At 45.1% G+C, this 12631-nt stretch overlaps 1 protein-coding gene across 1 annotated transcript in view; it reads right to left on the bottom strand.

Annotated features, from left to right (window-relative positions):
• Positions 1–2684: 2684 nt before the first annotated feature.
• The window catches only part of TLL2 (tolloid like 2), a 96947-nt gene continuing 87000 nt past the window's right edge, over positions 2685–12631 (bottom strand). Inside the window, exons 14-21 of the mRNA XM_086616241.1 lie at positions 11349–11474; positions 9487–9647; positions 8548–8728; positions 7102–7227; positions 6148–6275; positions 5137–5350; positions 3825–4075; positions 2685–2819 (exon numbers count right to left, since the gene is read on the bottom strand). Of these exons, the coding sequence (XP_086472367.1) occupies positions 2685–2819; positions 3825–4075; positions 5137–5350; positions 6148–6275; positions 7102–7227; positions 8548–8728; positions 9487–9647; positions 11349–11474 (1322 nt within the window). The remainder of the gene's footprint in view (positions 2820–3824; positions 4076–5136; positions 5351–6147; positions 6276–7101; positions 7228–8547; positions 8729–9486; positions 9648–11348; positions 11475–12631) is intronic.

Below are 12631 nucleotides of genomic sequence, written 5' to 3'. Positions count from 1 at the left end.
CCGCAGTCCTTAATGAAGGCAGAGAGTCGTTCTGGGCACAGGTACATTTGTGATTGCTCCCATATCCTCCTCTTCTCTCCTCTTAAAAAATCATTTCAGTTAGTGAAATGCAAATCCTCACGAAGACTAGAATACATACACACACCTTAGAGGGTCTGACATTTTTTTCTTTTTTCTTAAGAAACTTCAACAAATTTAGAATTATTGACTGTTAAGCTCAGTCAGTACAGCAAAAATATTCTACACATATCATTGGTTGAAATGCATAATACAAGAGTTGTGAGCACACTGTCACAAGAGACACCTGCATGAATGCTAACAAGTGTAGTAGATACATCAAACCACATTGCAAGCATTTGCAATGAACCAGTCTAGGGAAGACAGGAAATTACCAGACCATGGAACAGAGATGTCGAAGTACATGGGACGCTGTTACAGTCACTTCTCTCCAGAGTCATTGTTTCTGTTCGAGCGCCAGGAAATCTGAACTGCTGCTTGCCACCTCAAACTTCCCTTCTGTTTCACAGGGATCACCGTCATGCTTTTATTTCCAGACCTAAGTCACTGCAACTTTGCTTGAACAGGGCAAGGAAGAGAAGGACGAATGCAGACCCCATCTAGCAGAGCTCACTTCCCCAGACATGCATGGTCAAAACCAGCTTCAGATCAGAGGTCTTGCCTGTAAGAAGGCCACAAAATTTGAAGAGGAACAAAACAGAGCTAAAAAACCCAAACAGAAATACCATGGTTTTATACAGTCTGCAATAAAACTATAGTCAATGGTACAGTATGGTTTACATGACACTTATTAAGGCTTTGACTACTGGTCTTCTACATGCACATTTTATATACATATAATCTCGTGTGTGTGTATAAATTATTTTTTTTTTTTTTGTACTAAGCAAGAAAATACTTCCATGCATTTGCTTCTAGTATTCACAATACTTAGACCTTATTGTGTTCAAGGACTTCTGGAGAGGGCTAGGTCTATTTATTATCCATCTGGAAATGCCCTTATCTCCAGGAATGTCGTTTGTGCCTGACAGTGGCACTGGCCCCACACTTCTTCCACAGTCATACACCAGAGAGGAGGTGTCACGTCAGAGCCTGACAGTACATTGGCTATGTAAACATAGTAATCCTTGGATTATAAATACTTTATTAAAGCTAACATACCTCAGCTTTTAGCTCATAATTGCCCATGAGTGCCTTAATGAGATATCATTCAGAATATTTTTCTTCTGTTTTTTTTTCTCCCCGTATGAACAGCCCAATTACAGTGGTTCCTCCAAAAACACAGTTTTCCCTACTTATTCCCAAAGAAGTGCCAAGCTACCTGTTAATTCTGCAGGCCCACGGCTTGGTAGCTTCCATGTACATAAATAACTGCAATGTAGAGCATGTCTGAGCCTTATAGCTCAAACTGCTTAAGTCATCATCTCATTTGCACCCCTGCCATGAAGTTAAGAGACTGGGCTATGGGTCAGTGAGGAGTGAGGAGGAAGTAGGAACCAGCAGACTTGCTCCTAGTCCCACGCCTGGAGTTTGCACGTTTTACAGTTTCCCAGAGCTCACCAGAGCTGACCTGTGGCATTGGCCGTGTGCCTCTGCCTCAGAGACATCCTGACTATCTCTGGCCCAGCGTTTCCTTCAGGGAGATGCTCTGGCTAGCTGATGTTCCAGAGCAGCCTTAGGTTGCAGTGGGGAGCCCTGGGGACAGCAGCTCAGCTGTGAAAAGGAAGGGCTCACAGGGAAGTAGTATCAAGGAAAGGAAGCAGCATAAAGAAGGCTGAGAAAGCAAACATGGATGGAGTGAGGAGGAGAGATTCCTCATTTAAGGTAAGGACTGGACTGCTGCCACAGCCCTCTGACCTGCCTTGCCTGGTGGTGTAACTGGAGCACACTGCCAGCACTCCAGCTGCTAAGCTTTGTCACCATCACAGTCATGCCTTTCATCCCATCACAGTACTCCCCTGTCAGCCACCACCTTTCCCTTGGCTGCTGCATTGAAGTACTTCCATTCAACATATACCATGACAATTACTGCAAATCAGGCACTGGGCCTTTCTCGTTCACTGTGATTCAAGTAACTAGCAGCTCTAAAGAGACTGTCTCTGTGCCCCTGCCTGGCTCTCAACCCACAATAACCAAGACAATAAATAGACAGGACAGAAGGAGTGATGGAGTTCCAGGTATCTGGTTGTTCACTTATTGCACAGGGTATTTTGGGCTGGTAGGGGAGAGTGGGCAGTTCCCAAAGTCCTTTGAGAAAATCCTACTGGGTGACTGTCTACACCACGTGCTCCAGAAAACATGTTCATTAAGCTCACGTGTATAGGATGCTTGGGAAATGTCACCTAGAAACAGGATACACAAGAGACGAAGGTTTTTCTCAATTCAAGCTCAGTCTTCACTCAGCCCCATGGCAAGCTGTGCAAAATACAATGTTTATGCCCTGGCAGGTATGATTAGAAGACAATTTTTGGTCCGGTATGTTAACAAGAAAGGGTCATGCTAATAATTGCAGAGGCAAACCTTTGAGACTGGATTTAGTTTTAGTTACAGAAAATACTGTACACAGCTTTTGGTCAGGTGCACAGAAGCTTTAAAAAAAAAAAAAAGACAAAGATGACAGTTAAATGTCTCAGTCTTCAGATGGGGAATGTCTATGAGGAGCAGTCAAACTACTTTCTCATGTGCAATGCATCCTGAAATTTGGTACTTATGTACTGGGCGTGAAAGCCTTTCTTGTTGATGGTGTCATCTGTATGGAATCGAATCATAATGGAATCCCCTGCAGAGTAGATTTCTTCCAGAGGCTGCAGAAAAGGAAAGGAGACAGCACAGAGTGTTGTGTATTCTTGTTCCAGTCTTCTGAGTTTGCTCTAATTTGTCCTTACCTTTCAGGAAATGACACAGTCCAAACTGGACTCTGTTTGGCTGCTGAGGCTCTCCCATGGTTCATTAGCAGCAAAATAACTTATCCACTTAATAACTTATCCACTTATCTTACGTGATAACTCTGGTTATCTCCCCCACTGTTGTGACCTGCTACAATCTCCCTGTGCTTCTCTGCAGGACCAACACTTTTACAGCCATTCTCCATTTGTCAGTGTGAAGGTAGGTAGATTACTACTCTGCCACCCTGAACTTCTTCACACCAAGCTGCCATGCCTTTGTTTATTTTCCAGACGATTTCCCCAGTTTGTGAGGACTGCTTCCACAGACCCGCTCCCTGGCTGTCTCTCTTTAAATTCAATAAGAATCTTCTCCACTTTATTGCTGAAGTCCTAGAGAAATCAAACACAGACCCTCTGATTTTAAATACCACACACTATTACTCATGCTAACAGCGTCACTCCTGTTAATGGAGACAGAGATAACAGTTTAGGAGACAGCACGCCATCCTGGAGCCAACAAGCAGCTCTGCAAGTCCCTCTACCTTTTGTCCTCACCATGTCCACAACATGACTTGGCATCAGGCAGGAAGTGACTGAGGATGAAACTGGCTTTTAGAAGCTGTTTCCCACACTTACACAACGCTTTTGCGGCAGGGCTGGGGCACAGCAGCATGGTAGTCCCATGCTGCTGCACATGGCCCAGGGCTAACAAGGGAAAGTCAGTCAGCAAGGTTTTCAGACCAACTCTGTGCATCAGATAAAACAACTGTGATCTCTAGCAACAGGGGAAGATGCAAAACGCAGACACGCAAGGCATTCTCATCACCAGTTTGTGACAGCTGCCCCTCTCCAAAAAGGGTATGAGAGTATCCTTCCTTGCCACCCCCCAGTTATCCCTATGAAATCACCACCACCACGGCTTACCCCTGAGCCACAGAAGCGTCCCAGGCGGGGTGCGGTGCTGTCATAACCATCATAGATCTCCATGTAGTCGTACCCACAGTCAGCCTCCTCCTCGATCTCGAATGTCTGGAATATCAGCTCCACCCCATAACCATCTTCAGCTACAACCACCCATTCACAATTGGTTTGACTTGGGTAGTTGTTGTCCCCAAACTGAGCATGGGAATATAGTTCCTTAGTTCGTACTTCAGCCTTTAAGAGTCCACCACATTCTGGAGGAAGAAAAGGGCACAAAATAGTCTCTCAAAGGCCTTACCTCCCAAAAAAGTCTCACCATCCCACTTTTGGGCCAGTCCTGAGGAGAGAAGACCTCCAGCTTGAAGTGCATGTACAACAGGGAAGGTAATTAACCACTGCACCAAACTAACATAAACCAGTCAATTCTCCAGTCATCCATGAATCCAGTGACCCACATAGTGTAGAGAAGTTTGGTTGTTTTGGTACAGGACATGCATGGAAAGAGGCCATCAATTAAAACTGGCAGGATGGAGTTCCTGCCACATTATACTCTGGAAAAATGTATTATTTGAGAAAGCAATTGCTTAAAGGAAGATTTAACATTTTCTTTGCTATTGTCCCATAGCTGAAATTCTGACCCCAAGTATTTTGCCAGCAGTAAGTTGAAACACGTCAAAAAACTGGGGACCAAAACAATCCTTTTCTACCCACACAATGCACAAAAGTAGCCCTGTGCTTGTGCAAAACGTGTGCTTTGGTGCAGAGCTTCCCTGCAGCCAGTCAGAAAGACTCCTCTTCACCAGCCTCCCATGTACTGCCACTCAGAGCATGTTTCAGCTGTTTACAGTGGCAGGGATTTCAAAAGAGTGAACCTTGGTACAACACGCTCACCTCTGGGCTGCCACAGATAAGAGGATCAAGCTGTATCTGTCCATAGCACATCTCTGCTTCCACCATAATCAATCTAATATGGGCCTCTTCCATGTGTGGGCCAATATACAGGCTAAATTGCATTATCTCATTTTCTGAAGGCTGATGAGGAACAGAAGGGGTTGCTGCTCAACCAAATACCTCCAATTTAAATGAAAGAGCATGAGCAGGAATGTCATCAAGACATCTCCGAGCTGATAAGGAAGCTGGCATTTACAGTATGGTGCCAAAACCGGCCTGGCAACTGGATAGCACAATTTGAAACCACTTAAAATTCAGGCTAAGCTTATTTGGGAGAAAGTGCGTCTGGTTTTGCCTGGTAAAAAATGCATTGAGACTTGATGACATCTCATTGCGCTGGTGTATTGGCAGGCAATCAACTTACCTGTGCTGTGCTTTGCCTGGAAACCTTTTCTTTGCACAGAAGCATCAGAGTAAAATCTGAGGAACATCTTGTTGGTAGAAGCCACCACAGGGTCTGGTTTCTTGCTGCCACAGAAGCGGCCAAGGATAGGTGACTTGCTGTTGGGCCCGTCATACATTTCCAAGTGGTCATAGGCACATTCTTGGTGTTGTTCAATCTCGAACTCATTGAAGGTCTACAATAGCAAGGAGAATCGAGACAGACATTTGTAAATCTGAGTATGCAATTTAGCAGAGGAAGAAATGTCAAGTGAGAAGCAGGTGAAATGGTATGTCTGTTCCACAAACTAAAACAGAATAGTGCACTTTCAGATTAAAGTGATATCAGGGTGGCAAAGCTCAGACGTTCGTATGAATGTGTGGTGTAGCCTTAGCTTTGCTGCCTCACATGAGTGCATGACAACAGTTTTCAACTGCAAGCCTTACATACTCTTATTTTTCCTGCCAGGAACCCTGCCTAGCACACTGAATGGTTAGTTCTTCAATATTACTTTTACTGAGCACAAGGATCCAGGCATTATTTCCCCCGTGCATGGGCCATCTGCACAGCTTTGGGCATGTCCTGCCATGAGCACCAGGCACACTCTCAAATGGGCCCGACACTGCACCCTCAGAGGGGCTGTGGACTAGCCCTGCCACCACGGTGCGCAGAGACGGTCCCAGTGGAGCGGCTCACTGCAGGGGGCAGGGGCGGGCGGGCACATTACACCTTCTGTTAACAGGGAGACAACGCTCCACAGTCGTCATCTGCTGGAGCCTCCTCCAAGCTGCGTCACCCCTGCCCTGTGCCTCCCTGAGGTCTCCCGCCCTTCTGCGGGCCACGGGCAGCCTCCCCGGGTGCCCTCCTCCGGGCACTCCAGATGGACCCGCGGAATCAACCGAGTCCCGCTCACGCAGCAGTAGAGGGAGTCACTTCAGCTCCTCACAATCCAGCCCGCTCCTCCCCTCACACTTTCGCTCGCTGGTTACTCACCACTTTCACTCGGTGGCCGGGTGTTGCAGAGATGTCCCAGGTGCACTCTTTCCGGCTGGGGTACTTGTCAGGCCAGTTTGGACTGCTCATCGTTCCCTCCGCACCACTCAGCTTATGCTCGCAGCCAGCTTGAGAGAGGGAGAGATCACGATATGGAGGCATCAAGGCAGGTCTCACATGAGAATCACGTAATGCCCTACATGCTCCTTTCCACCCACTGAGAACCTCAACAGGGCAGAAACAGGAAAGGCTTCAGTCACTGAACAAGACATTTTAATATTACTGCATAGTTCTGGTGGGTCTGTCCTATCCTTTTTTGAGCTAACTTGGCAGCTGGCGAAATGGACTACCTCATTCCCCTGGGGCTCAGTAACCTCATCCACCTCCTCATTCCCAAACGTATTCTCCTGCTTCTCCATCTTGTCTGCCCTGTTCCCAGTGACATGGTCCAACCCCTCCACCATGTTGACTCTGGTGCTATGTCAGCCTAGAGTCATTTTGCCAACTTGGAAAGCTGAATCAGCTCACGGAAAGATCAGACAAGGACCAGAGACTGTGCACAGCAGGAGTAGAGATGCAGGAAAAAAGGTAATTTTGACAGCTGAAAGCAGTTAGATCAGGTCATCCTTTCTTTTCTGACTCAACCCAATAATTGAACAAAGCAGCAGTGACTAGTCTAATGGCAATATCCCACCATTGCTCCTTTCTCTAGCCCAGCTTCTTGCCTCTACCCTATCCATCCCTGTGGTCATATAGAGGGTCAGACTGGGAAATGGATCCAGGTGAAAACAAGCCCTCCTCTTCTTTCTTCTAGGTAGTTTTCAGCTAGCTGGGGCTATTTCAGTGGCCCAGCCTGGTACACTGTACAAACAGCCTTCCAACACTGAGCAGGAAGCACCCTGGCACAAATGGTGTTTGAGGGTCTTTCCTGAGGGCAGGGAGCAGGGACCTTACCTTCTTTACAGTCGTGGCCATTTTCATGCAGCATGAAGCCGTTTCTGCACTGGCATACGTAGCTCCCAAAGGTGTTGATACATTCATGCTGGCAACCACCATTGTCTTTGGAGCATTCGTCCTTGTCTGGGCAGGACCAAACCAACAAACACTGAGCTGACAGTGAGAAACAGACTACCACAGATGCCAGCTGGGAGACCTATGTCCAGGTGGGCAGATACCAGGGCAAAATTCCAACCTCTGCTGCTGGATTGGTCCAGTCAGCTTTTTAGCCCAGATACAATTCTCTTCAATTGTCTTTCATTCCATAAAACGCATCACAAATGTGTTTTATTGTACAATGTAGGTTTTGAATGATTAAAGACTCCTATCGAAAAGAAACCTATAGCAATGTCTCATTCTTTTAGAATAGAGACCAGGAAAACCATCGCACAAATAGCCAAAAATCCACTGGCAAGTCTTTATATTGTCAAGTTCCTACATGCTCTGATTAGTGTCCATCTTTAAATAGCTCTGTCCAAGAGCACAAGCAGCCAGATGGAGAAGAGGATCTAAGGTACAAGATGCTCCCTAAAGCTGAAATATACCCCACTGGATGTACACTCCTGTGTGTTCAGGACTATGATTCCTGAATTTCACTGTTCTGAACGCAGGATCTGCTCATGGTTTCCAGTCCAATTTAATTTATGAGCAGTTTATCTCAAACTTTTCTTAGGCTAATGCCCCTCCTGGACCTCATTAACCTCATCTCCTCACTTCCAAATGTACTTCTAGATGAAACATACCCCACCTCATCCTTCCTCTTATTAGATTTAGTAAGCCAAACCTCTAGCCCTGATTCTACTCTGCAACTGTCTTGAAATTCACGGCCGTTTTGCCTGATCATCCTCCTCAAAAACATAAATACTCCTCAGTCTCTGCTGAAAACACAGCATGAAATTGAATTTCCACCTCTGTACAATGTACAGTTAATCTCCAGAACTGTCTGCCAGCAAGACACATCACTGACACCAAGAGCTAAAAAGGATTCAGAACAGAGGATTAGAAACTTCCATTAGCATGCACTACTTTGATGGGAAGGATTGCTATATAGAAGACTTCTGGAAATTTTCCACCTCTTCTAGTTTCAGAGGAAAAAGCTTTTCTTTAATGACTCCAGGGACAGTAACAACTTCCAGGATCAGTTTCCCCATTACTTCCCGCTGTGGAAAGACTGGAGGCATTGATGAAATCCATACATCTTGCTGACACCACACTACGAAACTGGACCACACACTGCACTGAGAAACTGAGATGAAAAGTGACACAGCACAGAGTAACCATGCTTTTTAGATGTAACTAACCATGTCAGGCTCTGCCTGATTTGACAGGAGGTTGAAGAAAATTCACCAAAACCAAGAGGCTCAGTCAGAGGAGACAGCAAAGTGAAAGAATACATCCACGTACCAGAGAAGTAGTGAACTTTAAAGCCTTTCTTGGAGACCGTGTTGTCTGATTTGAACTCCAGTCTCATGTTGTTGCCATAGGACGTGATTACTTCGGGCTTCTCTGAGCCACAGAATTTGCCATGCAGCTTGGAGTCAGAAGCCAACCCACTACGAACCTCAACATAGTCGTATTTACAGACCTGCCAAAAGAAGAGAACATTCCTCAGCTCCACGGACTTGGAACAGAGCATTTCAGAGGAAGGGGACAGAGGCTTGACTGATAGGGAACAGAAACAGCCTTATACTCACACTCCTAACTTCCCCCAATTCTCCTCTGTCAGTGTTCTCATCCCCTTCCCCTTCTGCCCTGGTCTTAAATCATGAGTGTGTTTATCAGAATAGCAAAGGTTCCATTTAATTCAGCTAAAATAATTACTCCCGCATTATCCAAGAGCCTGACAGTGTTGAATGAATTTCAGCAGCCTGCTGAATTAAGGAAGAGTCACTGCCCCCATTTACGGTGGGGAAAGTGAGACCCGAATGCTTTGTTTAAAATCCACCCTGCCCTCAGCAGGGTGGAGAACAGACTCTTTTACTGGTTATTTTGTTTATCCTTGAAGAACTCTACTTCACTGTTCTTTTCCACTTATAGTCCTACAAAAGCAGCTCTGGGAAAGAGAGGGATGGGACACCTATTATGGATGGAAAACAACTACGATTATGCAAAAGTGGTAGGGAAAAGAAGCCCATTTATAACAGAACAGCTTTAATCCTTCCACTCCATAGATAAAGCAGATCCAGACTTCAAGGAGAACAATCACTGTTATTGGCTTATTATACCAAGGGCAGGGAAACAAGACAGTAAGACAGAGCCTCTTCTTCCTTGTACCCCAAAGATTTATCTAGTTCTGAGTTAGCCAATAGTCACACCTCTGAGATGCAGGGACTGGTTACGTACATCATTGCCTTCCAGCTCAAACACTTCGAACTGCAGAGAGATCCGGTACTGGGCTGGAGCTACCACCTGCCAGACGCAGTTTTTGTTAGTAGGATATTCCTTGGGCCATCCAGGGCTAGTAATGGTCCCATTGAGCTTGGTGATGAAGCCCCCACAGGCAGCTGGAGAGGCAATAAATGAACACAAGTTTTACTTGGTTCGGTTCAGACACACAGATTGGGCCACATTGTTAGCTAGGAAACGAATCAGATCCTGGTTGGTGGCGCATTTCAAATCCCTGCAGCCTGAACAGGTTTAAAATGCTGGGAGCTGCAAAGAAGACAAACTTCACCTGCTATAAATCACCAGTGAAACACACACGGCCAGGCTGTGGCCCTGAGAGCCACGTAAATCATGTAAGATTTATCTTCTTTTTACTCTCTAGCCTTGGGCTTACTACGGATCAGTTGACTTGACATGTACAAAACAGCTGTAAAGGCCAGCTTGGTAAATTCACCCACACTCAGTCCTACAAACCTTACTATTTCCAGTTTATCAGTAATAGAATAATTAGAAGATAACGGAATCCTAGGGAAGACATCCTTGTCAACCGTTCAGCGGCTTATTTTATGTGGACTGCACCTTCTCTAGGGAAAATGGAAGACAAAGACTTAGCTTTATTATCCCATTGCCTTTAAAAATTTAGGACATCTCAGCTTCATCCTCCTGTGGGAGGGCATGGCTTTTACCTCAGTATGCTCTTTTGCTGCAAAATTCTATTTGCAACAAAGCAAATTTTTCTTGCTGTTTCTTGGGAGTAATGAGATATGGACAGATCTTCAAAACCCACAGGGATAAAAGCTCCCTGTGACTTGTTCCCAGCATCATTTTGCGTTAAGAGAACTAACCCAAGGGGGCAGCTGCAATACAAAAAGTGTAGCAAGCAAGTGTGTCTGGAGAAACAAAAGCAATTTACTCTGATATGCATCACTACAATTTCAAAGACTATCCTGTCTGTATTGCCCACAAATGAAGTTTAAAATGGGAGGTTAAGAGTGAAGTTCAAAAAACGCTTGCCAAGTTATACCAACTGGCTAGCTCAAAATTGCAAGAAATTATTTAAACAAATAAAGTAAAGCTTCCAAAAGGCTTTTGCACGCACCTAACTCTGCCCTCACCAAGTGGATAGCAGCCTTCCTCAAACAGTTTGACAAAGCAGAAGTCAGGGCAAACCAGGTGATTTTGAGAGCACCATTCACAGCATGTGGAGCTGCCCACACGTCTCAGGTGAAGGGCAGAGCTATGAGGCAAGAACAGCATGTGCGTTCTCACCACACCAATAGTTGTATTGTTGGTGAGAGCAAACGCTTGTTGCAACAGATTAACTGTATAAACAGAAAGCTGAAAGAAACAGTTTCTATCAAAGACATGGAGTTCTTTTTCCCCCCAATAACATAATAAGGAAATTTACTCCTCAGTATGGAGAATGTGTATTTTGCATGCAGGCAAAACATTTGATATTTTATTCTACAAAAAAAAAAATTTCAGCCTTAGACTGAAATACTTTCGGGCCACGCAACAGTTAGGTTATAATGCTTGCCCGCACTTCATGCTGCACGGTGGGAGATGTGGTCTGAACAGGGATCTCTGGCCATGAAGACCAACTGGTTTTAGAGATGTTTAGCAGTAGAGAACCAGCGTATTTTCAGTTTTTCAACAAAAACTTGTTTTTCACTGGAAGATGTTGACAAAAGAAATTTTTCAGGTGGAGTAAGATACACAGAAATGAAGAAGCAAGGAAAATCATCTCTAAGACTGTTCATTTCATTATTAGCTATAGTACCCATTCTATAGACAGATACCTCAATCTGTAGGTTACTCACCTTCACAGCTCTTTTTATCAGCTGTCAACTCATAGCCAGGCTCGCAGGTGCATTTATAACTGCCCAGTGTGTTCTCACAGTGCTGCTCGCATCCACCATTGTCTGGCAGAGAACATTCATCCATCTCTATCAGGAAAAAAATGGAACAAGTCACACTTTCCTGACCACACAAACCCCATCGTATTCCTCATGCAACACTTCTGGACAGAAGGAACAGAGCACTAGCTGACAAGCCGAGCCCACAGAGGAGGCACTGCAGCAAACTTCACAAGTGCTAAAGCACTCCTACCACCAAAATCATAAAGGACTGCAATTACTGTTACTAGTCAAGAGTGCTTTTTCTAGACAGGAGCAGGAAAACATGGTCTCCTGTAAAGATTTCACTGCATTTTGTTCTTGTTTGGCCCTGTTGTTTTGTTTGTTTTTTAAATTCCTTATGCTCTTGAGTGAGTTGAGCTACCAAGTCCTCCACAGGCTGCAGGGCATATCTGCTCTGCCATGGAGCACCTCCACCTTCTCCTCTTCTGATCTTGGTGTTACCTCTGCTGTTTCACACTTTTGTTCCCACCTCCTCTCTCTCCTCCTCATTTTAGACCTTTCTTAAACATGTTTTCACAGAGGCGCCACCAGCTCAGCTGATGGGCTCAGCTGCGTCCTGCAACAGGTCCACTGTGGATCCAGCATGAGCCATCTGTCTAGCACTGGACAGCCCCTGCAGCCTCCCACTGCCAACACCTTGACACCTACATCCAATATAATGCTCCAGTAACAGTTACTGCTATGTAGATCAAATAGAAACAGTCTTGACTAGATAATCATTGTAGGTCCCTTCCAACTGAAATATTCTATTCTATTCTATTGATAGCACTGTCTTCCTGCAAAGCCTTCTCGTAGCCAGGAACCCCTCACTGCAACAGTTCCAGTCCAAACGGATTTTATTTTCTGGTTTCTGTTTGTAGATTCACTATGAAGAAAGTCGAGTATTTTTTTGCTGCTCCATGCTTGAGTACATGTTCCATAGCTTCTAATCTGGCTGTTAAATCACTTGCTTGAGAGAAAAGAGAGGCTACAACTCCTACGATCATCAAAAATCCCTGTGATCAGCCTTTACCATGACAGGGACATGTCCTGGCTATGGACAGGTATATTTTGCAAAGTATTGTCTTTCCTCTAATGTTTGCCATGAAGAAGAAAGGCACAACAATGTGAGTGTGAGACAAGCACATCACTACTCACGCTTTGACCATATACAAAAGAGGCCTCAGTGATACAAACAATTTGTT

This window comes from Tauraco erythrolophus, chromosome 9 (assembly GCF_009769465.1).
Source record: "Tauraco erythrolophus isolate bTauEry1 chromosome 9, bTauEry1.pri, whole genome shotgun sequence".
NCBI classification, from domain to species: Eukaryota; Metazoa; Chordata; class Aves; order Musophagiformes; family Musophagidae; genus Tauraco; species Tauraco erythrolophus.
The sequence above is the reverse complement of the archived record's forward strand: the minus strand, read 5'-3'. Positions and strand labels throughout refer to the sequence as shown.